The 25867-nt window shown below is 45.8% G+C and overlaps 1 protein-coding gene across 2 annotated transcripts; it reads left to right on the top strand.

Annotated features, from left to right (window-relative positions):
- The first annotated feature begins 351 nt into the window (after positions 1–351).
- DGAT2 (diacylglycerol O-acyltransferase 2) lies at positions 352–24153 on the top strand. Of its 2 annotated transcripts, none has more exons than XM_063393721.1 (8): positions 352–483; positions 7885–8004; positions 8989–9096; positions 9880–9950; positions 17464–17668; positions 20887–21061; positions 21748–21950; positions 22718–24153. In XM_063393721.1, the coding sequence occupies exons 1-8, from the start codon at positions 444–446 to the stop codon at positions 22870–22872; spliced, it is 1077 nt and encodes a 358-aa protein (XP_063249791.1). In that variant the 5' UTR covers positions 352–443; the 3' UTR covers positions 22873–24153. The 2 variants fall into 2 exon arrangements, with proteins under 2 accessions (XP_063249791.1, XP_063249792.1); XM_063393722.1 differs by lacking the exon at positions 352–483 and adding an exon at positions 587–703.
- Positions 24154–25867: the final 1714 nt, after the last annotated feature.

Genomic DNA, 25867 nt, shown 5'->3' with positions numbered 1-25867 from the left:
CAGAGCAGCTGTGGCTGCCCCACGCCTGGAAGTGTTTAAGGGCAGGTTGGATGGGGCTCTGAGCAACCTGGTTTAGTGGAAGGTGACCCTGCCCACGGCAGGCTGTTGGAAATAGATGAGTCTTAACATCTGTGCCAATCCAAACCGTTCTGTGATTCCATGAAACACAGCATGCAACAGCCTGTACAGGGGGCGGGCCTCCGCTTGCTCTCCCCGCTCCCAAATCCCGATCCCCTGCAGAAAGCTGCATCGCCGGGGCCAAGAGCTTTCCCCACCGCCGCCGGGCCCGCCCCTCCGCCCTCCTTTCCTCCTCCTCCTGCTCCCGAGCTATATATGGATGGGCGGCGGGCACGTCCCCGGCTCGCCGGCCGCAGCGGGGCTGTGCAGCGCGGTGCTCCTCTCCATCCCATGGCCCTTCCCGGCTCCTGAGCGCGCCTCCCGCCATGAAGACCATCATCGCCGCCTACTCCGGCGTGCTCCGAGGTACCGGCGGGCAGGGAGGGCCAGGGGTGGGGACGGTCCCGCTGCCCGGACACCGATGCTGCGGCGCGGGGCAGCGGCGGGAGCTGCACCGAAAGCTTTGTGACACGCCTTCTGGTTTTTTTTGGCCGCAGGAGCGCTGTTCAAGGGGAATAAGGAGCGGGCAGAGCGGTGTGCAATGGCGGGGAGGCAGCCGCAGCTTTTCGTGGGTTGAGGATTACAGGTCTCCGCGCAGGTTTTGTGTTTTGGGTGCGCTCCCGGGGCCGGGGGAGGCGGCTCTGGTTGGGCTCGCACGATGTGCCGAGGTGCGAACTGCAGTGAGCCTGCACCTTGGCAAAACGTGGGCGTGGGGGACCGGCGTGGGAAGAGGCTTCCCCCTCCCCCCCTTTTTGTCGTGGTAGGAAGAGAGGTGTAGTACTTTTATCGGCACTGCGTGGCTGATAAAGCCGAGTCTCAGCTTTGTTTTCATAGAATCATTTGGCGTGGAAAAGGCCTTTTTAGTAAGTGCAACTGTTTCATAATACTGTGTTCCGCACACCTACATCAAGGGGAGAGGGGAAAATGGAAACGTGTTGCTATTTTTGCTGTTCTGTAATGAGGAGATGAAGACTGAGTGCTCAGCGGGAGTTTCGTGGTAACCAGTTCTGCCAAGTTTGCTTTCACAGCGCTCTGTGCTGGTGAGTGACTTGTTGAGAGAAGTGGAATGGGTGTCAGTGGCAGACACTCATGGTAGGCAGAGCTGTTGCAGGCACTGAACACTTCCCTGCACGCTGGAACATGTTGATTAAAAGCTTTGGAGAGACGGTATAGGAAATCCCAAACCACAAGCTACCATGCCTGCTTGTAAAGGCATCTCAAAGGATCTTGCAGGAATAAATTCAGCAAGTCTAAATGTTTTGTATCCCTTCTGCAAGGGTGTTTGTCTAGAGAAAGGTCAGGATTTGCAAACAGTGGGGCCTTTGCTTGAAAATGCAGTTGGACGATTTACCCTGTGGTTTGTGCAGGGTCCTTAAGCGATTGCTCTGTGTTGAGAAAGGCGTTTTGCCCTCAAAAAACAAACTGTTAATACTTCCTGGGATGAAGAGACCTGTGAAATGGCTTTTTGATTAAACATGTCATTAGCAGAGCGGAAAGGACATGTACCTGGTGAATTAACCCCTGAGGTCTTCCTTTTGCACTGTCCTGCCCAGTCCTGGGTGTAGAGCTGCTGGTGCTCATCTCAGCCAGAAGGGTATTAGAGGTTGATCTGAAGGCTCAGTTGTGAACCGACTGGGGAGAAGACCTGCATGTGTTTCCTGTATTCAGATCTGTTTCTTAAAATAACTTTGCTTGCTTGCATTACCAACAGAAGACAAGTTATATTTTCAGCTGAGAGAGGTCATTTGAATTAGCAGCATCTGAACTGTTAAATTGAGAGTTAACTGCAAACTAAGTGCAGAGAATAAATAATTCAGGAAACCTATAAAATATGTAGGGTTGACCTGAGACCTCAGCAGCCACCTTGTTGGCACTGGCATGTTAATGATGGATCTAGGACGCATGCATAATTCAAAATGGAGTGTGGTTTAGGGACAGTGATTGGCCTCATCTCTAGATAATCCTGATTAGGGATGGAAAGCTGTCTTAACTCTCCTCAGGTCAATTTTCCTCTGAGGCACCTCGTGGGGATCCTGCAGTGATATTTGTGCTTTTAAACTTAATTTAACTTATTTTTGTCAGGGGAGACGGGATGCTGCCTTGGTGACTGCAACATCCACCAACCCCTTGCCCGTGCTGTACTCTTCCTGGGCAGGAAAGCACAGGACTGGCTTCAAAGCCGAATCCAGGTGCCTCCCAGAGGAGCTCTGACTTGGGCTGGGTTTTGGGGATACTGATGTGGGCCCCTGTAGATCAAAACTAGCAGAGGTCAGGTGGTATAGAGGCTCATTCATGAGACCTTATGTACTGCTTGATCATGTTGGACAACTTCTCCCACTAGAGGATGTGTAGAACAAACCCACTTGATTTCTTTTTTTTTTCTACCACCCTGAGTATTTTTTTTCCAAACATCATGCTTGTGCAAAGGGCTGACTTTGGGGTGAGCATGTGAATGGCTTATGCTGTCCTTCAGTCTCACTGCTTTCACGGCATCTGATTTTGTCCTGGTGCTTGTAAATTTGGCAATTTGGCTGAATTAAGTCTGAGCCTATTTGAAAACAAGAAAAAAAAAAAAAAAGGTGCAGATGACATCCCTGTATATATATAGAGGATGCCCTTGGATATCAACCCAGTATTGCAAAACCAGATCTTGGACCAATGCCTAGAGTAGGATGCTGCTCTGAGACACCTGGTTGGGTAGGAGGGGTTGTGATCTCCTCATCTTGACCTGTCCCCCTTTGGCCATAGGATGCCCAGGAGGTCTCGTCCTTGTGTTTGGCAGAGCAGCAGGGAGGTCTGTCTCATCCCTCTCTCCTGAGGAGAGATGCCCCTGTGGCTGGAACACTGAAAGGCAGTCCTGTGCTGAAGTGTCTTTTCTAACGTTGCTTCACCAGTCAGAAGTTTGGGATGAGGAGGATGATTTTGCTTAGCTTTTCCTTGGAGTTAGTCTTACACTGCATCTTTAGTTCTGATCTGGGGTGGGCAGCCTGGGAGCTCCTGTTTTGGGAGAACAGGATCACAGCTGGCTGCAGTGAGGTGTGTTCTCTTGACAGAGTTGCTTGGGAGGTGGAGGTCTGGGCCTGCTCATATGAAACCCCTCTTTTAGAGCTGTCATGTGCTCTGGACACACTGATGAGCTGTAGTAAGATGGGTCGTTTTCTCTTGCCCAGACCTGTTCAGTCTTGCTGACTTAGATTTAAGTTTGTTGGCTGGTCTGGACAGTGAGGTCTTATGGTTACATCACTTGAACCTACATACAGCTGTGAGTGTGGAGACTGAGGGCTGAGTTTAGTGCTGTGGGTAAATGCAGAACCAACATGAGAAATGTCATGACAGATGTGTTTACTGGGTGTGGAGAATCCCAGCTCCTTTCTAAAAAAGCTGATACAAATTTTTATTTGCATGTCCCTGTTAATATTGTTGGTCTCCAGACACAGTGTACTGCAGATAATATGGGATTGAGTAGCTTCCTGGGACAGGAGCAAACTGTTCTAAAGCTGTATATGGGGCAGGATAACTATACTCCGTGCTGGTTGCTCATTATTTTCCTAACAAATTGTTTAATCTATAGTGAATATGCTTGTGCTTGGGGCACCCAAGTAAACCCAAGACACAAAAGAACTTGTGTTGCTCAAGGGGTTTTACAGGTGCACCAGCGTGCTGTGTGGGCTCCTGCTCTTGCATGGGAGGCTGAGTCCTCCTGAATATTCTAGTACTGGTCTGTTTATCTTATCTATCTTTGCTATGCCTCCAGTTTCAGCTTCTCTGCCAAATATGTAGCTCAGAATGTTCATTTGCAGCTTTTGCTTTGATGGAGCTAATGGTTTTCCTCTAAGCTGTGTAAAGCCGCCTAATTTGTGGCCAAGAATTAACATGGTAATTGTTTGGAAAACTCTCAGTTAATTTCTTTGTCTGACATTTAATCAAAGTTGTGTCCGTTGGGTTCTTCTGGTTGCCCGGGTGTGAAGTCCTGTTTACTTCCGTTCTTGGGATCTTTGATTCTACTTCTCTGCCTAGATAAATGTTGTTTGTGTAATTTATCTGAAATAAACTGTGCTAGAAGAGCACCAGATGCTGAGTCCGTATTGCAGGAGTCAAATGCTTGGTAAAACTATTTGCTGACTCCAGGGTCTCCTTGGTAGCAACTCCTGCATTTGATGTTAAATTGAATTAAATGATAAACATATGTTGAGCCCATCACCAGTTACAGGATAGCTGGCTAATGCGCCTGAGCTTCCTTGGAAGGCTGCAGATGACTGCCATCTCTGAGCAGCAGGGAGGACTCCTGGGGAAGTTACTCTGCTCATTGTGACGAGGAACATCCTCTGGAGCCATGCATGGCTTAGTGCAGGGGGTATCCCATCAGTACTCCAGGGAATCGGCTGCACTGTGAGCTGGGGTGCTCAGGATCTCATCTGAGACCAGGAAAGCTGTTGGTAAAGTATGTCCTGTGGAGATAAGGTTTGCCAAGGCTGACCCCAACAGTCATGGAATGGCTTGGGTTAGAGAGCATCTTAATGATCATCTAGTCAAGCTTTCCAGTTCCAGAACAGGCACCTGGGAATATGCTCCAGGGGCTGTGCTGTGTGGCCACAAGCTACTGGCTTCAGCAGTAGAAGATGGAGGTTTGGGTTTCTTCAGGACCCAGAATACTTCCTCGGGAAAAGACTGATAGGAATGGATACAAGGTATAGTTATGTCTACTGGACCCTTTAAAACTAGGTTGTTAGGATAATCTGTTTTCTGAAAGTTAGAGAAAATGTTCTGGGTTTTCAGTATGTGAAGGGTGCTTGGTGTGAGCCCACAGGTGAGCCCTTAAGAGCAAGTATTTTCTTTAATGGGCTGAACTCAAGTGTCAGTGTTGGGTTATTCTTCTGTGGCTGAATGCCAACCCTCCCTTACCCCCATTGCTGTTGACTTGTCAAAGCTCTTCTGCTCTATGTCACTAATAGCTGCCCTGGTTCTCCAGAGCATGCAGAGTCTTTCCAAACGTGCCTCCGGGCTACTGAAGCTGAAGGGAGACAAGGCTTGAGTGGGGGGATTGAATACACAGTATCAGGTCTGACCTGATGAACAGGAAGCTCAGGACTGTCTAGAAAGGGTTGTCTTGGCACTAAAATCTGTAAATGCCTGGTTGATGAAATGGGTCAATCTGGAGTCTGCAAGTTTGGTGCAAAGGTAGACCTGATGAACTTGCCAGGTTGACTGATCATTCCCACAGTCCTTTCCTTTGCTGCTGGGCATCTTTCAATTCTTAACTGGGAATTAAATGTTAATATTCAGGCCACAGCAACTGCTGAATTTTCTGGTGTGGAGAACCTTGTTCTCTTGGAAGGATGTCTTTGCTTCCAGCAAATAACTAACCCAGGACATCTGTCCAAGGGCAGGTGCTTAGAGCTGTCTGCCAAACCACTGCCTTCCCTCTGTCTGCAGGAGTTGAATGTGATTTTTATGTGGTTTTAAAAACAATCTGACAGGTTGACTTGTGCTGCCCAATACTGGTATATTTACAGTGCTGACAATGCCTACAATTAGTTCAAACATCTAGGAAATGCTGAAGTACAAATTCTCATCTAGAGGAATAATCAGTTCTCTTTGGGAACAGGATAGGGATTTAGCTAGTCCAAGGCTTGAGTGTTTGGTTTATGAAGCCAAAGAGGTTTGGTAGTGTACATGCAGGTGCTGGAGGGAAAAAATAACATGGGGCTGGGCTTTTATTGTGAGTCACAGATAATCTGTAAGACTTTTGGCTTCTTTTGAGGACATAGACATATGTCCAGAGACACCACTATTGCTAAACGCTTTCTGTAAACTTGTATCTGGTAATCCTCAGTCTACATAAAGCCTGTCCACATGCAATTTTGTGAGGTTTTTGGGATAGCAATTTCCTGGAGCTGTGACCCCTTGGCAAGAGTTGAGCAACCTGGTTTAGTGGAATGTATCCCTGCCCATGGCAGGACATTGGATTGAGATGAGCTATAAAGGTGCCCTTGAATACAAACCATTCCAAACCCAAAAATTTCTTTTACCCTTGGACAGGCAACTGACTTTGTAAAAAATGGGGTGAAGTTTATCCCTCACCCCAAATTTGGGGATTTGCTGCTAGATTTTACAGCATGGGATTTACAGCATGAATCTCACTGCTTAGATACTCTAGTGTGGCAAATCAATGCATGGTGACATATGTTCTCCTGTCTCACCTCACAAACAGAACTACTTGCTATATTCATTCTTGATACTGTACTATATTATCTTGTAAAGAACTGCCTCCTGCTCTAGCTGCTGCTTCAATCTGGATTAGTGCTGTAGGTTTCAGCCTGACTGGCAGTTGTAGTGGTATGATCTAGCCCAGCCTAAAACTTGGTCTGCTTTGAGTAATTAATGCCCAAGGCACTGCTGGGATTGTCCGTGTAACATGGACTAAGCAGAAACAAGGGTCTGAACTGAGTGGTCTGGCTCTAAGTTTAGACTGCAGCCTTTGGTGTGGCTTCCCCCTGAATGTTGCCAGAGATGAGGCATCTCCCCATAACCTGTGCCAGTGTTTCACCACCCTCAGCGTATAAAACTTCTTCCTTATCTAATCTAAATTGACCTTAATTCCTCTGAAACAGCTGCTTTACATATTTAAAGGACCAGTGCCAGTGAGAGTATCATTCTAGAAACTACCAAAAATCCTAGTGCCTGCTTATACCTAGAGAAGCTATTTTCAATCACTTTCATTTGACTGACTGGGAACACTTGGCTGTGCTTTTACCACTAGGAGGATCATATCTTCTCAGCAAGAACTGAAACTATTCAATGTAATAGCTTCTTTCATAGTCCTAATTACAAGCTGATCCTTAAAAACAAAAGGAAATATGTAAATACACATGAACATGATCTGTATTTTGGCCAGTTATTATGGTGCTTGTAAATAAAGCAATGAAGAAAAGTGAAGGAAAACCCACTTGCAAGTGTTTCTTTCTGGAGGCTGAGTGTATTGCTAAAAGCTGCAGTGGATGGTTCTTATAGAAAGCAAGTGTTTTCAGCGTTTTACCAATTTTGTTTTTTTCCCTGCTTGAATATCTTAAGCTTCTACAAGAGTGGCTTTCAGCTCCTTCCTTCTTATTTACTGCTTTAGGAATGCTGATAGTTTTTCTCACCTGTAGAGCAGTGGGTCCTCAGGGTTGTATGTTGAGGTGTTGCTCAACCAGCCCTTGGGCTGTGCTGAGTAAGGCTGGAGCACAGAGCTTTCCTTGAACAGCACTGGGAGTTGTGCAACAGGGTGAACAGCCTTGTGAAGGGTGAATGAGAACAGCTCACACCACGGCCTGGTGTCTGCTTGCCTGTGGTTTGAGGCATTGAGGCAGCTGATCTTTATCTTACTGTGAGCTCATGGGGTTCCCTCTTACCGACCACCACTTGGAGGAACTGGCAGTTTGAGGTATGTGTTAGGAACATGTTAACATCCTCTGCATTTCTATGGTCAAGTGAACAGAGGCTTGCTCAGATGGGCACTGATGGTTACCCATTAATCCCCTCCAGTATTCTGAAAAAAGCTGGATGTTGGCAGATGGCAGTCCGTCCTCTTCCAGGATGCCCAAACTCCATGGAAAATATTAGCTTTTAGCAAGCCTTGCTCCAAAAGCAAACTGCACATTTATCTGAAACCTCTTATTGAATAAGTTGGACTTGACTCTTCCTTCTGTGATTCTTTTTCAAAGGAAAAATATTCCCTTTGCTTAGTGTGCAAATGTAACTTTATTTATTTTATTTTTCTTTCCTTAGGCACGGGATCGAACATTCTTTCTGCTCTGCAGGATTTGTTCTGGCTATTGAAATCCAAAGTAGAGAAACAACTGCAAATCATCTCTGTGCTGCAATGGGTTCTCACTTTCCTTATCATGGGTAACAGCTTTTGGCCTAGAGCAAAGGGGTTTTGGCAGTAATTCTGGGAGAATTTTAATGCAAAAATGTTAACTTTTACATAAGTGTTAATTACTGGATGTGTACTGCAGCAGTGTAGTTCCTGGCGTGTGTGGATATTGTAAACCAGTTGCACTGATATTTTCAACTATAAATTACTTTTCCTGGCTCTAGAAAATCATAAGAGCTATGGAAAGACTGTATGATGTTTAGCTCGTGTCTGTGTCTACCATGCAAATGAAGCTGAAACAATTGGAAATGTCTTACTTGGCTCCCTCATGGGAATATCCACAGAGATTTATTAGAAGCAGCTGGTAACTGATGTGAGTGATTGCAACAGGAATGCCTTTCTCTTGGCTTGATCTCCTTCCAGGAGGTACCAGAGATGGGCAAGAAGTGTTTGTGTTAGACCTATAAAAGAGTAAAGCCTGCTTGTCCCTGGGTACTTGGATTATGTGAAACCTCAGACTGCTCTGCTCCATTGGATTGTTAATAATTAAACTGGGGAATGACTGCTCTCAGCATGTCTCACTCTACCTTCCCAATTCAGTTTGTGCTAAAATGACAATGTCATTTGTGGGTGGTATCCTTGACACCCTGGTAGGATGGCTGATGTAGAGCTCGTGTAACCTGTGGAAGATGTGTGTAGCTGGGGGGAAAAAAAACCCTTTGTGTGGCCCACAAAGAAGTCTTGGTGCTCATCAAGTCTGGTGAAGCAGCTGTCCTGCCTGGAGATAAAAGAGATGTCTGGAGGCACCATTAAGGGGAGGTTGAGGTTTCCCAGAGCACTAGAGGAAGCTGCCTCAGCCCTGCATAAGGGGTTTTTAGCCAAATCAAATTTGATTGAGGATTAATGACATCAGACTGAGACTAAGATTTCAGCATAGACGAGTCAAAAGGCAAGAGGTGTAAATGGAGACCAAAACCTGATTCAACCTTGTTTTCTTCTCTCTTGCATCTCTCCAGGTATTGCTTGCACTTTAATCCTCATGTACATACTGTGCACAGATTGCTGGGCGATTGCTGCTCTATATTTAGCCTGGCTGGTATTTGACTGGAATACACCAAAGAAAGGTAAATATTGCAGAACAGATCCTTGTTAAAGTGTCCCTGTCCCCATATTTGGACAAAGAAGCACTTCCTTGTAATGGATGACTTCCCTTCTTAGTGTGACTTGGCTGAATCACTAACCAAAAGCATTATTCAGTGAAGCATTTTAATGTCAGCCCTCATCATGAGCAGTGACTGCAGGCTTCATTGATGCTGAGGGCAGTACAAAATTAACACTCACTACTATTATGCCATTGCTGGCTTTTACCATCATATTTATAAGGCATAGGTTCTTTCTGTAGTTCAGATTCAAGGCCTTTCTGTCCTCTCCAGGTCTTGCAAGGTTCAGATTGTGATGTGATTATTAAGATGCGGGTCCTCTACGGGGTCAGTGTTGCTTCAAATTAAGCAGACTTCATTTTGGAAAAAAGACCCAAAAACCTGTAGAAGCTAGCTCTGGGAACCAGCAGTGGTAACAAGCTTTGGCAACTACTCTTATAGCCAGATGAGCACGTTCTCCATTGCTTCAAGATGACTGAAATCATCCAGGATTTTGGCATTTCCCAAAGGTTGAATCTGAGTGTTTCTAGCTTGAATTGTCTACCATGAGCTTGCAGCCAGGTCTTAATTTGCTTGAAGTATCTTGTATTCCAGAGTGTGATGTCAGTGAATGATGCAGGTGTCACACTTGGAGGAATGAAAGTTTTGGTTCCTCTAGTGAGACAGCAAGCACTGGAGTCCTTTAGGCTTTTTGATGGACAGCCATGTGGAAAGAGCTTTAAAAACATGATTTATTTTTCTCAATAGGGGGAAGAAGATCCCAGTGGGTGAGAAACTGGGCTATATGGAGGTACTTCAGGGATTATTTTCCAATAAGAGTAAGTAAAAGTTTAACTCTACACCCTGGGATTTAACTACTTTAGTATCTTGCACTGGCACTAGTCTTACCTGTGACACTGAACTGTAAGCAGGACATGGCTCAGTTACCATTGCCATACTACTGCTTGTGGCAGCTGTGGTTAGAAAATCTGAAATGTCTCACCAGTGGTGGCAATGTGATTGCCAGAAGCTGCTGTTTCTAGTGATGCTCCCAGATTCCTGGAGGCAATCTGCAATCTTTATTCATCTCTCCAGCTTGTGGAGACACCGGCACAGGTTGTCCAACAAGTGGTGGCTGCCTCATCCCTCGAAGTGTTCAAAGCCAGGCTGGATGGGGCTTGGAGCAGCCTGGTCTAGTGGAAAGTGTCTCTGCCCATGGGAGGGAATTGGATGATCTTTAAGGTTCATTCCAATGCAAATCACTCTGTGGTTCTCTTCTGTGCTGCAGCGGTCCTGTGTATGGCCTGACCTGACCCTAACACTGTTCCCATCTCATAAATCATAAAATCGAGCTCAGTTTTTGCCTATTTTCCAGTAACATTTGTGTTCTGGGATGTATTGGGCCAGAACATCTGGGACCCCTGTGCACCAGAAGTCTTAGCACTTGGCAGGGAGCACTGAAATTTGTCCTCGAGTCTATTTGCTTTGGAGAAGTGGGTTTTCCAGCAGTGGGAATAGCTTCAGTTCTCCAGCTTGTAACTTGCTCACCACATACCTGTATTTTTCCTGCTGGTTCAGGCATGTTGCAGAAAGAGCACAGGGCTGCCAGACTGCTCTGGGACTGCAGAATTAGTCGGATGACTTGGAAGGGAGCAGGGGTCAAATTCGGCTAGGAGGGAACTCGATCCTCTTTGGAAGGGCACACAGCTGAAAGGACTGTTATGTAAGGTTGTTGACAAGTTTTATTCCGCTTGACTATGAGGGAGGGACCTTGATACGGCTTTTGAACTACCTATCCCCAAGATAGTCCAGCCTCAGAAAGGAACAGGGAATCCAATTCCAGCAGGATGCCAAAGCGGCTTAGACTGGATTCTTCCTTTGCAAAGTCACTTGACCTCTCAGGGTGCCTGAACGTGCTGCTGGTGAACAAGCCTTTTGTTGTACTCGTAGAAACACAGAATCATTTAGGTTGGAAAAGAGCAAGTCTGACCATCTGCCCAGCACTTCCAAGTTCACCATGAAACTTGCTGTTGTTAACAGGTAATTCTTGGCAAGTCTAAGTGTACATGGAAAAATTCACTACGCCTGCACAGGCTGGAAGTCAGCCTGGTTCTAATGGCTGACAGAGATCTGAGCAGGCTCTGCTGCTGAACATGGGTCTCAGATGTGTTGTGTTTTAGTACCAAGTCCTCAGTGCTGCACTAAACGCTTCTGCCTTGGATATTGCTGAAATGAGCTTCGTTATGCTGGGGACTTGATTCCAAAGGGTCACCTGTAGTGCTGGTTCTGCTGGTTCCATCATTCCTTCAATGGCACATTTATCCTTGCCTTTGTGTCAATATGCTCTGCAGAAGCCCTGCAGGTCACATTCTCTGAGGATATTAAAAGTTTGCCAAAGAGCTTGGTTATTTAAGTAGGTTTAGAGATGAGATGGGGTAGATAAACTAAACTTTGTAGCAGTTTTAAAATAAATACTTGCTAGTTCACATAGCCCATTTGTGAGAACTCCTTATGGGTGTAATTCCTTTGCCACTAAGGGGGAGGAGTTGTGCAAGGTTTGTAGAGTCTACTGGTAATTCACATGCAAAGGGCAGAACAAGAGGGCTGATAGCTGGGACATGACTCCTGCATTTGTTTTGGGGAACAGCCAGCTGGCTACAGGGTTGGTAAAAGCTGCTGCAGCGATCTTAGGGTAGAGAGGTGCTAGAGATGGTTTTCTGCAGTTACGGGACTGATGCATGAACAATGCATTGGCATGAGTAAAACCTCTGGATATTAGGAATGGTACCAAGAACCAGAATGCCTTGGGCTTGCTAACAGCATGGCAACTCCTGGGTTAAACTAGTTACCTGTTCTTGGCTGAGAGGGAGACAGGTCTACAGAGGATCACTTGTTTAAATATTCTTTCTGCAAAAATCCCTTTTCCTGGATCCTGACCTGTGTAGTGGTTAGTAGGGCTTGGTTTATGGTTTGTCAGAGCAGTCTGCTTCTGCATCTCATTCTGTGCCATGTGTCTGCTGAGCACTGCAAGGGCAGATCACACCAGTGGCAGTCACACTGGTGGCACTTGTAATGCTGAACTTGGCTCCAGAAAAGTCTGCATATAGAGCTGTAGTAGCTACATCCATGCCTGCACAGGTACGAGCTGTGTTGGGCTATCAGCTCAGATTTAATTCATAGAATCACAGTACGGTTAGAAGGGATCTTAAAATTCATTTCACTGCACCCCTCTGCCGTGGTCAGGGACACCTTCCATTAGATCAGGTTTCTTCAAGCCGTGTGGAGCCTGACCTTGAACACTTCCAGGGATGGGAGAGCTGTAGCTTCTTTGGGCAACCTGTGCCAGGGCCTGACCACCCTCACAGGGAAGAATTTCTTCCTATTTGCCTTGCTGTATTAGAGCAGCTGCATGGGAATCAAGTTCTGCTCTGATTGTGCTAGTTAGGCTGGTCTCTCTGGAGTCAGCAGTGCCTCCCAGCCTGAAACACCAGGACTATTGTACCCATACCTGGAGATACGAGGTCATGTTTTGTAATACCAGGTGGATTTGGAAAGCAGCCTGAGTCTGGCTCAGTTACTCAGCATGAGCAGTGGTTGGCCACATTCTCTAGGACTTCATGCAGCTGCTATGACAGTAATAAGCTATTTTAGGGCACTAGAAACTTAAGTTTGTCTCCTGTTTAATGACTGACCTTGTAAATAGTGCTTTAAGCTAAGCAGCATGTACAGGAAGGCTGAGGAATGTTCCAGTGAACTGAGTCCTGGACCTGAAGGGACAGGTGAAGCCCAAGCCCATGCAGGTGTATGCATGGTGCTGGACTGGAGCAGACATGTCTGTACACCATCTCCATCTCATCTGCATACACCATCTCCATCTCATCTGCATACACCATCTCCATCTCATCTGCATACACCATCTCCATCTCATGCTGTTGATTCCTGCCGCCTCCTAAGCACATACTGCTGATCTGAGGATGTCATGCTGGGAGTGCCAGCATGATCTAAAAGTTTTGTGTAGGTAAAGAAGCTGTCACCTGAGCATGTGAGCATCTCCATGTGCAATAGGACTCTAGGTAGCCAGGACTTCAAACTTCTGGCTCACCTTTGTCAGACTGGGAGCACTTCAGGTGTGTGCAGGGAGACCTGCTCACTGCAGCGAGAGAGTGGGCATCTGGCTAGAGCAGGAATTGCTGCCAAAAGTGGTTTTTTGTTTTGTTTTCCTCAATTTGTCTTGTATTCTGTGTCTTGGCTAGCTTCCTGGCAAAGCTCCTTCCTCCTTGATTGTTGGACATGAGTTACAGAATGGAAATAGAAGGGTTTGATTGCTATGTCCTAACCTAGTGTAGTGGAAGGCATTCCAGCCCATGACAGGGGGTTAGAACAAGCTGAGCTTTAATGTCCCTTCCAACCCAAGCCATACTGTGAATTTGTGACATATATAATACTGGGAGCCTGCTGCTGGGAGTCTTCAGGTCCTGGCTTGCACTGCTGGGAAGGTAAGATAATTTCTTCCCTATGCTGTTGGGTGTGATAGGGCTAAGTGCACTTCTGGGTCGTTTTGCAGGCTTACATGCTCATGAGACCTGCTGCTTGGATCCTGCAGGATGAGCTCTGGTTTTCTGCTCTCTCCATGCTTCCATAGTCAGTGCTACTCAGCTCCCACCCAAACAATTGATTTTTTTCCTGCTCTTTGGCATCTGCTGCTGAGCAGCAGTGGTTCTGCAGTCCCCTTTCTCCACTACTGAATGTGCCACTGTTCCTAAAAATAAAATTGGCAATATGGTTCTTTAGCTGTATCTGGCACTCAAATATTAACACTTGTTTTCTTTGCACTATTGCACTGGCTTACTGCTTCTATAGGCTGGCTTAGTTCTGTGTAAAGAAATCTGTTATTAGACAGTGGATGGACTTTGCTCCCAGAGAAACAGGTTTGGTCTCTAAGAGCAGCTGGGAACAGGTGTGTTAGTGCAAGGGGGTGAAGGTTCAGCTTCACTCCCAGTACTGATTATCTGGCTGAGATGCAGCAGGGATGTGCTGACTCTGCCTCATCCTGGGAGCACCAAGGCTCCAAAGAGCTCTGTGGGACTGCAGAAGACCTTGAAGGCAAAGGAAAAACTAGTTGGAGGTTCAGAACAGAGTTGCAATAGTGTTGTTCAGTGACAGCTACAGCAGTTCCCTGGGGCAACCTGATAACACTGTTTGCTTCTGAAGGGGAAGGATTCAAAGAACCAGCAGTAAGTGATCAGCCTCCTGAAGAGAGGCATGGAATCATAGAATGGTTTGTGCTGAAAGAGACCTTAAATGCATTGTCGTTCCAAAGCCCCATCTTGTGCACTTCACTATCAACACTCGTGCTTGAGTCTAGAAATACATGATTCACACTATTTCAGGAATTCCTGCCCCTAGATTAAATTTAGGAGAGAGATGAAAGTATTGGCAGGTCAGACCCTTTCTGGGCTGAGTTTGTGCATTAACAGATTCAAGACCTCCACTTGCAGAGAAGTGCCCAACCCTGTCTGATGTCTTTTGGTCTTGGGTTCCCTGGCTTGATTTGGGTGAAGAACACATAGAATCACTAAGGTTGGAGAAGACCTTGAAGATTGAGTCCAACTATTCCACTGCCTTTTGGGTAATTTTCCGCTAATACCTAATGTAAACATCCTGTGGTGCTACTTGAGGCTGTGTCCTCTTGTTCTGTCACTTCTTACCTGGGAGAACAGACTGACCCACACCTGCACCCTCCATGTTTACCTTCTGTGAGCTTCTGTGTTGTCGGACAGGTGTAGAAGGCAGTGGCAGCCTGCATGGGACACACAGGGGAAAAGCACATATGAATGATTACCAGGCTAAATCTCAGCCCTTCTCCCTTGCTGTTGTTTAGTTGGATCCCTGCATACCCCCTGCCCAGCTCCTGCAGTGGTGTGGGTGATTGATTGTCATGGGTATTGCCAGCCCTATGGGTCCATAATAGGAGCTCTTGGAAAACAGCCACAGTGATAAGGCTGCAGCTTGGCTGGGCTCCTATGAGGTATCCAAGCGATGGGTTCCACTGAGATCTGGATGTCCTTGCACGTGGTGGAGGGGCTGGAGCAGGAGAATAGTGTGTCTTCCATATGTGTGGCTCTGCCAAGCTCAACATGCAGATGCCTCGTGCTCCAGAATGACAAGGACAAACCCTCTTTCAGCTGTCTTTCCTATAAAAGGAGCTGTGCTTGGTGCAGGTGAGAGATGAGGCTTGGAAATCATCACCTTGCTCTGACAGGAGCTTTAAGGAAGGAGTGTCTGCTGCTTGTCCAGCCAAACTGCATGTCTGTATCTACCAGGCCTGTAGTCAAAAAGTCAAAATGTTGTCTAGGCTGGAAAAGTCCACTAAGATCATCAAGTCCAACCATTCTGCCAGGATTGTCAAGGCCACCACTAACGCATGTGCCCAAGTACCACATGCACAAAGCTTTTAACTCCACCCAGGGATGAGGAGTCCACCACTGCCTTGGGTAGCTTCAGGTCTCTCTATATCCTGAGCAAGAACTGATAGATGGAGAGGTTGCTTACCATATCTCTACTTTTTTTCCTGGAGATTGGTTTTTGGTCTTTCGTCTGTGATCCCTGTTTCTTGTAACTGATCAAGGGGACAGCCCTCCTATCCTGGGAACTGAAAGCAAAGTCATCTACTAATTGGGAAAGAAGGTAAAGGGAATGAAAGGATGGCTTGGTGTGATACAGGCAATGGGGCTCTGCAGAGCTGTTGCAACCACAAGCATCTGTGCCCTCTTGCTGGAGCTCTACATGATCTTAAAGCCTGAGGAAATTGTGGAGGGCCAGTTAACTTGCAGAACCTGCTGCTGCATCATGCCTGTATCACAGCGGCTGTTGTAATTAGCACAGGAGCTGTAGCCTCATCTGGGGGCAAGGCTGAGAACAGGGAGGAGGGAATCAAGTTTCTGAGTGTGCTGCTTTAGTGTGTCGCAATGGAACTTCAACTCGCTGTCGCATGATTGAACAGAATGAACTTGTTTGGTGCCAAAACACTTCTTGGAAATCCGTGGGGTTTTTTCCTATGGGAACTGATGCAGAGTGGCCTTTGCATATACAGTTTGAGGGATGTGGTGCCAAAGCTTCAGCTTGTCCATGTGAAATCTGCTGGGGTGTTGCAGTTGCCAAAAAGTGGTACTGTTGCAGCCTGAAAAGAGGAGATGTTTAGATTAGATATTAGGAAGAGATTATTAATGCTTAGGGTAGTGAGGTCCTGGCACAGGTTGCCCACAGAAGCTGTGGCTGCCCCATCCCTGGAAGTGCTCAAGGCCAGGATGGATAGGGCTTGGAGCAACCCGGTCTAGAGGAAGGTGTTTCTGCCCATGGCAGAGGTTTGGGGCTGGATGATCCTTAAGGTCTCTTACAACACTGACTATTCTGACATATGGCAAAAAATTAAATTTGATCTCTATTTTTGTAGGATCATGCAGCAGCCCTTCTGTGTTTTGTGCTGTGTGCTTCCTCAGACTGCATATGTACTGCCTGGGGAAGATACTGTGACACATGGGATGCTGCTGCTACCTACAGCATCAAAAAAGCCCCCTCTGGCAGTAGTGGTTCCAGGGGATAGGTTGTTCCATGCTACCTAAGACAGCTGTGGAGAGTCCATGCTGTGCAAACAGAGGGGCAAATGGTTAGGAATATTGCACAGCCTGAGAACAATATGATGACAACTCCTAGAGAATGCCCTGCAGGAATTACAGATGGCTTGAGGTGTCTTGTTGCCCCTTTGGCATGTACGCCAGGGCAGAACCTCTTAAAAGGAGGTGGTCACCACTCTTCTGCACCTTTTCCCACTTGGAAGGTGGCCTGTTGGCTATTAACGGGTTGGCTCTTTTTTTGAGGCATTAAGTGAACTTGCTTTTGCTGTGAGACAGTGATGCTTATGTTCTTTCCCCCTCATACTGGGATGTGAGCCACTAATGGGCTGAGAGAGGGCCTGGAAGGAGGTGTAGCTGTGGCTACAGCACTGAAGAACTTGGTTGGTTTGGGCAAGAGGTGTGTAAGAATTCCTTAGGAAGGAGGAGAGAAGCAAAAGGCTGCAGCAACCCATGCTCTATTCCTACTTGGCTGGCAGGCTTCTTGTGTCTGAGATCAGCCTGTTTATCCTGCTCCCTCTGCTTGGGAAACTGAAGTCTAAATGGCTGCTCCTACCAGAGCCTCTGAAATCGAGGAGAGCCTATACATGATCTCTTAGGCTGTTCTCTGTGCTGGGAAGAGAGACAAAACCTGGGCGATACGACTTTATTTGCTTCTCCCGTTTTTATTTACTACCTGAAAATATCCATCTTCAATTGAGCTTTTTTTTTTCTTTCCTAGCTGGTTAAAACCCACAATCTGCTGACCACCAGGAATTACATTTTTGGGTACCATCCACATGGCATCATGGGCTTGGGTGCCTTTTGCAACTTCAGCACAGAGGCCACGGGTGTCGGCCAGAAATTCCCTGGGATCCGACCGTATCTTGCTACCCTGGCTGGGAACTTCAGGATGCCCATATTGAGGGACTACTTAATGTCTGGTGGTAAGCACAATCACTCTGTGCCATTTCTGCTCGTGCTCCTTGGCTCTGAACTGTCTTCACCTCTTTCAAGTGAAGAGCTGTGTTGGAAGCTCACGTAACCACTTCCTGCTGGTAGCATCACTCAAACATTGCTTTCATATAGTTGTCAAAAGGAAGCTGTGAGTAAATGTGAGAAATCCTGTCTGGTGGAAGGTGTCCCTATCCCTGGCAGAGGGTTGGAACTGGATGATCTTTAAGGTCCATTCCAACCCAAACCATTCTGTGATTCTGTGAATATGACTAGTTTGGGCTGCAGGGACTGCTGCTCCTCTGTGTTCATCCTGAACTCTAGGCTACTCTTGTCCAAAGGCATAGTAGAGATATCTAACAACTGTAGTTGTGGAAGGTGGAGACATGGAACCAAGTTGTCCTAGTTATTGTGAGAAGGTACAGGAAAAAGTTGCACTGACTGAAAATACTGAGTAACCATGGCCAGCTCAGCTCCTGGGCTCACTGTCACATAACTTGTCACACATCCGTATTTTGTGGTGGTGGTGGATGCTGTCTCTACCCACTCCCACTGCTGGGTGCCTGCCAGGGTTAAAGAGTCTGAAGTATTGAATGATACCAGCTGTTCAGAGAGCCCCTTCCCTGAATGTATTCCTGTAGATGGATCACACAGATTATGCAGTGATGTAAGTGTGCTGAATTACATTAATAGGTCTGTTTTAAGGGAGTCTGGGGTTTTGATGCCGGAGGGCTTGTAAGTTATGCCTGGGCAGAGGAAGTAGTGTTTAAAATGCCAGTAAAGCCTTCTTGCATGGCCTGAGCTTCCTTTTTGGAGTGAGAACACTTGTCAGTTAGATAAAGGTGAGGGAGTAATACTTAAAGACTGTGAATTGAACAATCCAGTAACATGTTGGCTTTTTCTGGAATGGATTCATCAATAAATGACTTCAAAACAGATATCTTAATAAGTACCATGGCTGGGAAGACGACAGGGGTAGCTGTACCTGACTCTGACTGGTTAGAATTGACCATTTCTGAGATTACTGTCTTAATTGAGGGAGAGAAAAACTAACGATCTGGTGCAGAAAAGGTGTTTGTCCCTATCTAGAAAGGGCAGTGTCTCAAGCTGTTTTTTATCTTCTTGTACTGAGCGTAGTTGCTGTGTGAAGTGCATAATTTGAGAATTCACAGGACAGCAGCACATGAGAAGTTGGGATCTGCTTTCCAGTCTGTCACATCTGTAAATTTAGTTGTGTTGCTTACCTTTCCATGAAGCCTTTTTATATTTTAAAAAACCATCTTTGTTCTGTTCAGTATGACTGGCAGACAAGTCTTGTGGCCAGCCAGAGTTGCTTTCTCCTTTTTGGAAGGAATGTGGGAGTAGGCTTTCATTGCTGCCTTGGCTATCCTTGAACACTGTGCTTAAATCAGAGGAAAATTATGTATGCTTCCTCTGTTCCTAGGATCTATGCAAGACTATGGGTGTGATAAAGTTAACTTTCTGAAAGCTGTAATTTGTCTTCACTTTCCTATACTGGAACTAAAGGGTGCTGATACAAAGGCCTTAACATCACTTGGAAAGTGCTGATAATTTCTTTTTATTTCTTTTGTTTTTGTTTTTTTTTGGGTTGTTGTTGTTGTTTTGTGGGTTTTTTTTGTTGTTGTTGTTTTGTTTTGTTTGTTGGTTTGGTTTGGTTTTTGGTTTTTTTTTGTGGATGACCCACTTCCAGGTGGAATTCTAACAAATCCTAATGCTGTTCCAATACACATAGTTGGTTTACAGTTAGTACTAATTCTTAATTTTACAGCCTCCTAGAGGTTAAGGTACAGCAGAGATCCTATAAGGCACAAGGGGATGACCAGGAAACACTATATACTGTGTGCATGTGCTAAAGAGCAGAATTTATCTATTGCTACTTGTCTCCATGTCTCATTGCAATTTCTGAAGGAATTATTTGGTGCTGTGAGCAGCAGTAATCTCCTCCTGCTAATAAGTGTGAAAGAGCTGAACATAAATCGGTTGCCAGGCCTGTGTAGCCAGCATGAGCCTTGGTGTGGAGAATGGGGCAAAGTGGAAAGTTGGAGCAGTGAGTGTAGCCTGAGCCTTTCAGAGGAAAAACAGTCAGAGAGGTGTAGCTGTGCTGAAGGAAACTAATTCTTCATCCTCAGTTCCAGCTGATCTGTCTCAAATGTGGTCTGCTCTGTTCTTATCTGGAGCTGGGATAGGTGATGACCCTGATGCCCAGATAGACATCAGGGCTGGCAGACCTGTCCTGCCTAGGTCCCCAGGGCCTGTTCATCATTTAGTTCTTGGCTCAAGCAATAAATACCATGAGTGTAATACGACAATGACCTAAAGTACTCAAATTAGATCTGCTGTGTGATGGGAATGTAAGTGATGGCATCCCACTTCTCCTTACCTTATTCTGGCCAAAAAAGTGAGGCAGGAGCAAGCTTGGACACCAGTTGTAGAATAAAAGCAAGAGTTTAAAGAGCAATCAAATTTCTTCACATTTTTAAAGCAATACAGAGGATATTACAGGTGCTGTCTTTGGGTTTTCATTTCCCTGGAGTGGGTACAGATGCTTTAGGGCAGAGATTGCTTATTAAAGGTGAAGGGAGGTCCTGCTCTTTCCATTGTGGAATAGAGGGAAAGAACTTCACAGACACTGTCCTCAGAGTATTGACTTAGATAAACTCTCTCCTGTAAATTGCAAGAGCTTCGTATTATATCAGATCTGTCTTAAAGGTTTGTCTATTTATTTTTTTTATATCACTAAAGTATTCTCCCACATCTCTTCCACTACCTAATTTTGCTGAGGAATTGGTAAAAATCAGACTCTCATCCATCAAAATAACACAACTACTTTCTTCTTTACTAAAGGTAAACCAAATCCTACTGTGAAGTTTACACAGAGGGAGGATATCTAATACCAGTGCCTTTGATATCACTTGGCATAGAAAATCGTTGCTGAAGTCTTTTGATAAAGGAAAATGTTTGAGAGCTGATGTGTGTGGGGTTTATGACCAATTCTAGTGCTGCCAGGTCTATGAAACTGCTTGTTTAGTTGAGGAATAGGTTGCCGGCTGATACCACCCTCTCTGACCACAGAGAGATTGGACCACTCCACCTCAACTGGGGCATAAACTTAGTGCTGTAAGTAGGAGAAGATCCTGAAGTCACCAGCTCACCCCGTAGCGTGACCCTTGTGTCTGTCTCCTCAATCCAGGTATATGTCCTGTGAATCGTGACAGCATCGACTACATCTTGTCCAAGAATGGCAGTGGCAATGCCATCATCATCGTGGTGGGAGGGGCAGCAGAGTCCCTGAACTGCACCCCGGGGAAGAACTCTGTGACGCTGAAGAACCGGAAAGGATTTGTGAAGCTGGCTCTACGGCATGGGTAAGGAGCAACCTCAGTGCTGGAGCAGTATTGCTACTGTGGAAACACCTGGAAGGTGCTTTTATCTGAACAACTTGGTCTAGGTGAAGATGTCCCTCCTCAGTGCAAGGGGCTAGGACTAGATGACCTGCAAAGGTCCCCTCCAGCCCAAACCATTTTGTGATTCTGTTCCCTGAAGTAGCTGATACCTTGGAGGATTCTCCTTTCTGCAGTTTTGCTGTGTTATGTGGATGTTTGCCCAAAGCATCAGACATGACTGTCCTTTGGCTTCTGCCTCTGAGCAAGGTACAGGGATAGAGGGATCCCTGGGACAGCAGGAGGCTTCCAGGGCAAGGAGAGGCAGTGTCAGTATGGAGTGATGAACTGTGTAGTGCCCCGATCATCATGTATCTGAAAGGAGGCCATCAAAAATAGGAGCTGAGTATATATGGAAGCACGTCCAATGCCTGACTGCAAAATGTTCCACAGGCCTATTGTCAGTACAATTCTCTTATATGCCTTCAAAGTATATCTGTTATGTCATGCCAAATCGGCTGGCTTGTGTCAGTATCCTTGTGCTGCAAAAAAAGCTCTGGGCAATGGTACCAGCAACTGTGGAGCCTGACAGAACACACAGCAGCAAGTGTGGGGCTGTCATATGAGCTACAGTTCAGGGGGTGGGGTCCTGAATATTTCTGTCTTTCTAGAGCGGACTTGGTTCCTGTCTACTCCTTTGGGGAGAATGAAGTGTACAAGCAGGTGATCTTTGAAGAGGGTTCCTGGGGAAGATGGGTTCAGAAGAAGTTCCAGAAGCACATTGGCTTTGCTCCATGCATCTTTCACGGCCGTGGCCTCTTCTCCTCCAACACCTGGGGGTTGTTACCTTACTCCAAGCCCATCACTACTGTTGGTAAGGTTTTGGTATAAATATGCTGTGTGCCTGTCTAGGTAGCAGAATAGTGGAGTCTATGCTGTACGCCCGCTGTAGTTTGGTCTTGGAGTCTCGACTATAAAATGGTTTTCCCTTCTATATAAAACCTTCCAGCAAAACTGAGAATGAGCTAGAAGAGTTTCCAGAGGTTACAAGCCTTCAGTCAATGTTCTGCTTCCAGGCAATTTTGCAGGAGAGCTGTTTTGGGGGGGGAAAGGCTGTAGCTCTACTTTCTTTGGCCTTGAATAGCTCAAGTCAGAAGCAACCTGGCCCCCTATATTCCAGTGCGATGCATGTCTGACAGCTGAATATTAAATCCAACACTAAAATTTGCATTTGAGTCTTCTAATGCAAAGCAGTGAGGCTTTGAGGGAGGGGGGTAAAAAGGTCCGCTTTGCTTTTGTGGGGTGTATAGGGGAATATTTAAGAAGAATTGACTCTTGGCTCCTGTTAATTGAGGAGGGATTTATCACTCTGCTGTAAACAGAAGGGGGACTTCCTAGCCACCTTGAACAGTAGAGGCATTTGTGTAGCTAAAGAAATATGATATTGCTGCAGATGTGATGTGTCCTTGTTGTGGGACAGTTGTGCTTCAGAGCCTGGTAAAACTGGGAGGAATCAGGCAAACTCTGATACAATGGCAAACTGTGCTGTGCCAGAATGGATGTGCTGAACTACTATAGAGGACAAATATCCAGGTTGTAGGAGCATTTAAGCTAATGTGGATTTGTCCCTTTTTTTATCAGTTGGAGAGCCCATCACCATCCCCAAAATCGATAATCCCTCCCAGAAGGATGTGGACTTCTACCACAGCATATATGTGGACTCACTGATTAAGCTCTTTGACAAATACAAGAGCAAATTTGGCCTGCCGGAGACTGAGGTCTTGGAAGTCAACTGAAGGCACTGGCTCAGCAGCACCTCCTTCTCTCAGAACCAACACATTTTTTCCAGGAGTCCAAGTTGTCATTGTGTACTTGAAAGCATGTGTGGGTGTACGTATCCTTCAAAGCAAGTGTTTAAAGTATTGCTAGACCACTTCAAAAAATAATAAAGAAAGGCTTTGCTTTAGAGAAATCCCATTACAAACATCTTTTTACACACACACAAAAAAAAAGCACAACTCCCCATTGCTGTGAGGATTTGGATGAGTTAAATGATTGCCTTTGTAATCTGCTATATAATGCTGTTGGATCATCAGCAATGGATTAGAAAAAATCCTACAGCTACTGTACCCACTAGCACAAGCAGTTTTGGGAGAACAGGTTCCATCTGGTTTTCAACCTAAAAAGCAGCAGGTTGATTTGAGCAGCATAGCAGCTTTACGGGTGTGTTGCACAAGAGCCCTGTTGAGACATACTTACGTAGCACAGGGGTATTTCTGCTTTGGAAAAGCCCTTTCTGGAAGTACAGTTGGGCTGCCAACCCCCCTGGTGTGGCATCTATGCTGGATGGTGCAGGAAACCAAGTGGGAAGAGTGGGGTGAATCTTGGTCCATAGCAGTGGATGATTTTGTGGCTGTAAATTCACCACTGTATTTGAAATGTCAGCTTAGAAGCAGGTATGTCCCAGGTGCTGCTTGCACAAGGGCTTGTTTCTGGAAGTATGGGACTTTTTCATAGCCACAAAACTCCAAGGATAAGCTCTAGGAGCAGTGGGATGGTGCAGACGTGTAGCCCTGGTGTTGCAGACCTTTAGGGCAGCCTGTAGGGGGAAAATGCAGTGGGACTATTGACGCAAGTGCTCTGGATCCCAGAAGTACTTGGGGAAATCGACAAATAACTTCTGGCCTGCAAATGGCTTCTAATTACTCCATCCAGTGAATGTAAAGAAGTAGCCTTTGCACACATAGGATCTAAAGTAAGCTACTTTTAAAAGTATTTATAAAATGTTTACGTAGATGTTAACACTGCTTGTAGTGAGATTTCTTGAGAGTACAATTTGTTTATGTATGAACCTGAAACACTGCACTACTTGCATGTCTGAGCTGCCTTTTCAACAATTCAGTTGAGTGTATCTTGAGCTCTAAAATGTGCCTTTCTTCCATGCAAGAGGATGGTACTTCACATTCCTGGAATCTTGCCTCTAAAGACGAATGTTTATCTGTCATATTTGATAGATTATTGTATTACAGAGTATCAATTTTTGTACAAATTTCTAGAAATAAACTTGGGCAAAAATAGTGGGCTGCTTTGGTCCCTTCAGTGTTGCAGGGTTTGTGGCTGGTATTACAGCAGTAGTTTGTATGTTTGCAGTTGTGCCTTTTTTCCTGTGGGGAAAAAAAATGGTTTGTCTCTACAAAAGCAGACTCACACCAAAATCACCATCTCTGGAAGTGTGTAGTGGTAGACCTGGAAGAGTCAGGTTAAGGGTTGGACTTGATCTTAAAAGTCTTTTCCAACCTTAATGATTCTGTTCTACCATCTGCATTCTCCCTGCATGAGGCAGCCAGGATAGCTTAAGCAGATCTTTGTGGTTTAAGGCTGGGGCTTTGCCTGGGACTGTACAAGGACCTCCTTCATTGAGCAGACACAGAAAGCCCATGCGCTATTGTTCCTTACAGCAGATTACTTTGGGTTTTCTTGCTGCCTAGAACAGAAAATGTTGGATTGCATCCCTGGTCCTCAGGTGAAGAAATCCTTCCAGCCCCTTTCACTACTTAAAAGGGAGCTTCATAAAAAAGAGTGAGTTTCTATACAGAGTGCTTAGTGATAGGACAAGGGCCAAATAGTAACTTCTGTAAATAGGCAATAAAGCTAATTGAGGAGAGGTTTTGATTGGCTATTGAGAAGAAATTCTTCCTTGTGAGGGTGGTGAGGCCCTGGTACAGGCTGCCCAAAGAAACTCTTGCTGCCTCATTCTTGGAAGTGTTCCACGCCATCAATCTGGTTTAGTGGAAGGTATCCCTGCCCCATGGCAGGGGAGTTGGAATAAGGTGAGCTTTAAGGTCACTTCCAACTCAAACCACTCTGATTATTCTTGTCAGAGCCCCCAGACTTCTACTACTAGAGGTGCAAAGTGCTCCAGAAATAGCTCACAGTGCTGAAAAGTTCGTGTGGGCTTTTCTCGTAACAAGGGAGGGTTTAACCTGTTGTTTTTGGGCTGGGTCTGACCTGTGAACCATGGAAGTAATCAATCAGTGCTGGCTGACTTTCACAGCCTGACAATGCTGTTCTCCAAGGTGAAAGCCAAACTTATTCTTTGCCCTTTTCAAGTTTGGCCAATGGCACTTGAAAGTCTCCTGCTCAGGAAGATAAACCTGGTGTGTTGCTTGCTTCTCCTTTTCCTCACCCCTAGGATTGGTTTGTATCTGTTTTCTGCTAGCTGATATTAAGGTTGTGTTTCCAGTGACTTCTCTGGACATGCGTAGCAAGAAGAGCTCTGCCCAAACCACTTTGAGACAAGTCACTGGAATCCACCTTTGAGGATTCCATGAACTGGAGGAGGTCGGTTCTTGCAGAGCTTTTACAAGCAGTGTTTTTGATTATCGTTTTAGATCAAAGGATAGCTGCAGACTGAAAATGCCCTTAACACAGAAGAGGGAGAGAGTTATTTCAAACATGGCTCCATTCTTGCAAAAAGGGATATACTAATGAATATCCTGTGATTTTCCATACTGCAAGGTTGGACCAGCTCTGCAAAATTCTTGGCTGTGCTGGAAGTACTATTAATTAAAGTCTAACATGAGATTGACACCAAACATTCTTTTTTTTGCTATCTATCACCAGTCTATGAAAGGGGAAATTTTGTCTGATCTCAGCTTGTGCCCAAGGTACTAGCCCAGGTTGTCTCGTACAATAGAGTGCAGAAGGCCAAATGCATCCTGGGCTGATCCTACAGTGTGGCAGCAGCTCAGGGAAAGTGAACTGTACCCTTTGCTTGTGAGGGCTTACCAG

The sequence above is a fragment of the Prinia subflava genome, chromosome 3 (assembly GCF_021018805.1).
Source record: "Prinia subflava isolate CZ2003 ecotype Zambia chromosome 3, Cam_Psub_1.2, whole genome shotgun sequence".
In the NCBI taxonomy this organism is placed as follows: domain Eukaryota; kingdom Metazoa; phylum Chordata; class Aves; order Passeriformes; family Cisticolidae; genus Prinia; species Prinia subflava.
Note: the sequence above shows the minus strand (reverse complement) of the source record. Positions and strands in the feature narration are given on the sequence as shown.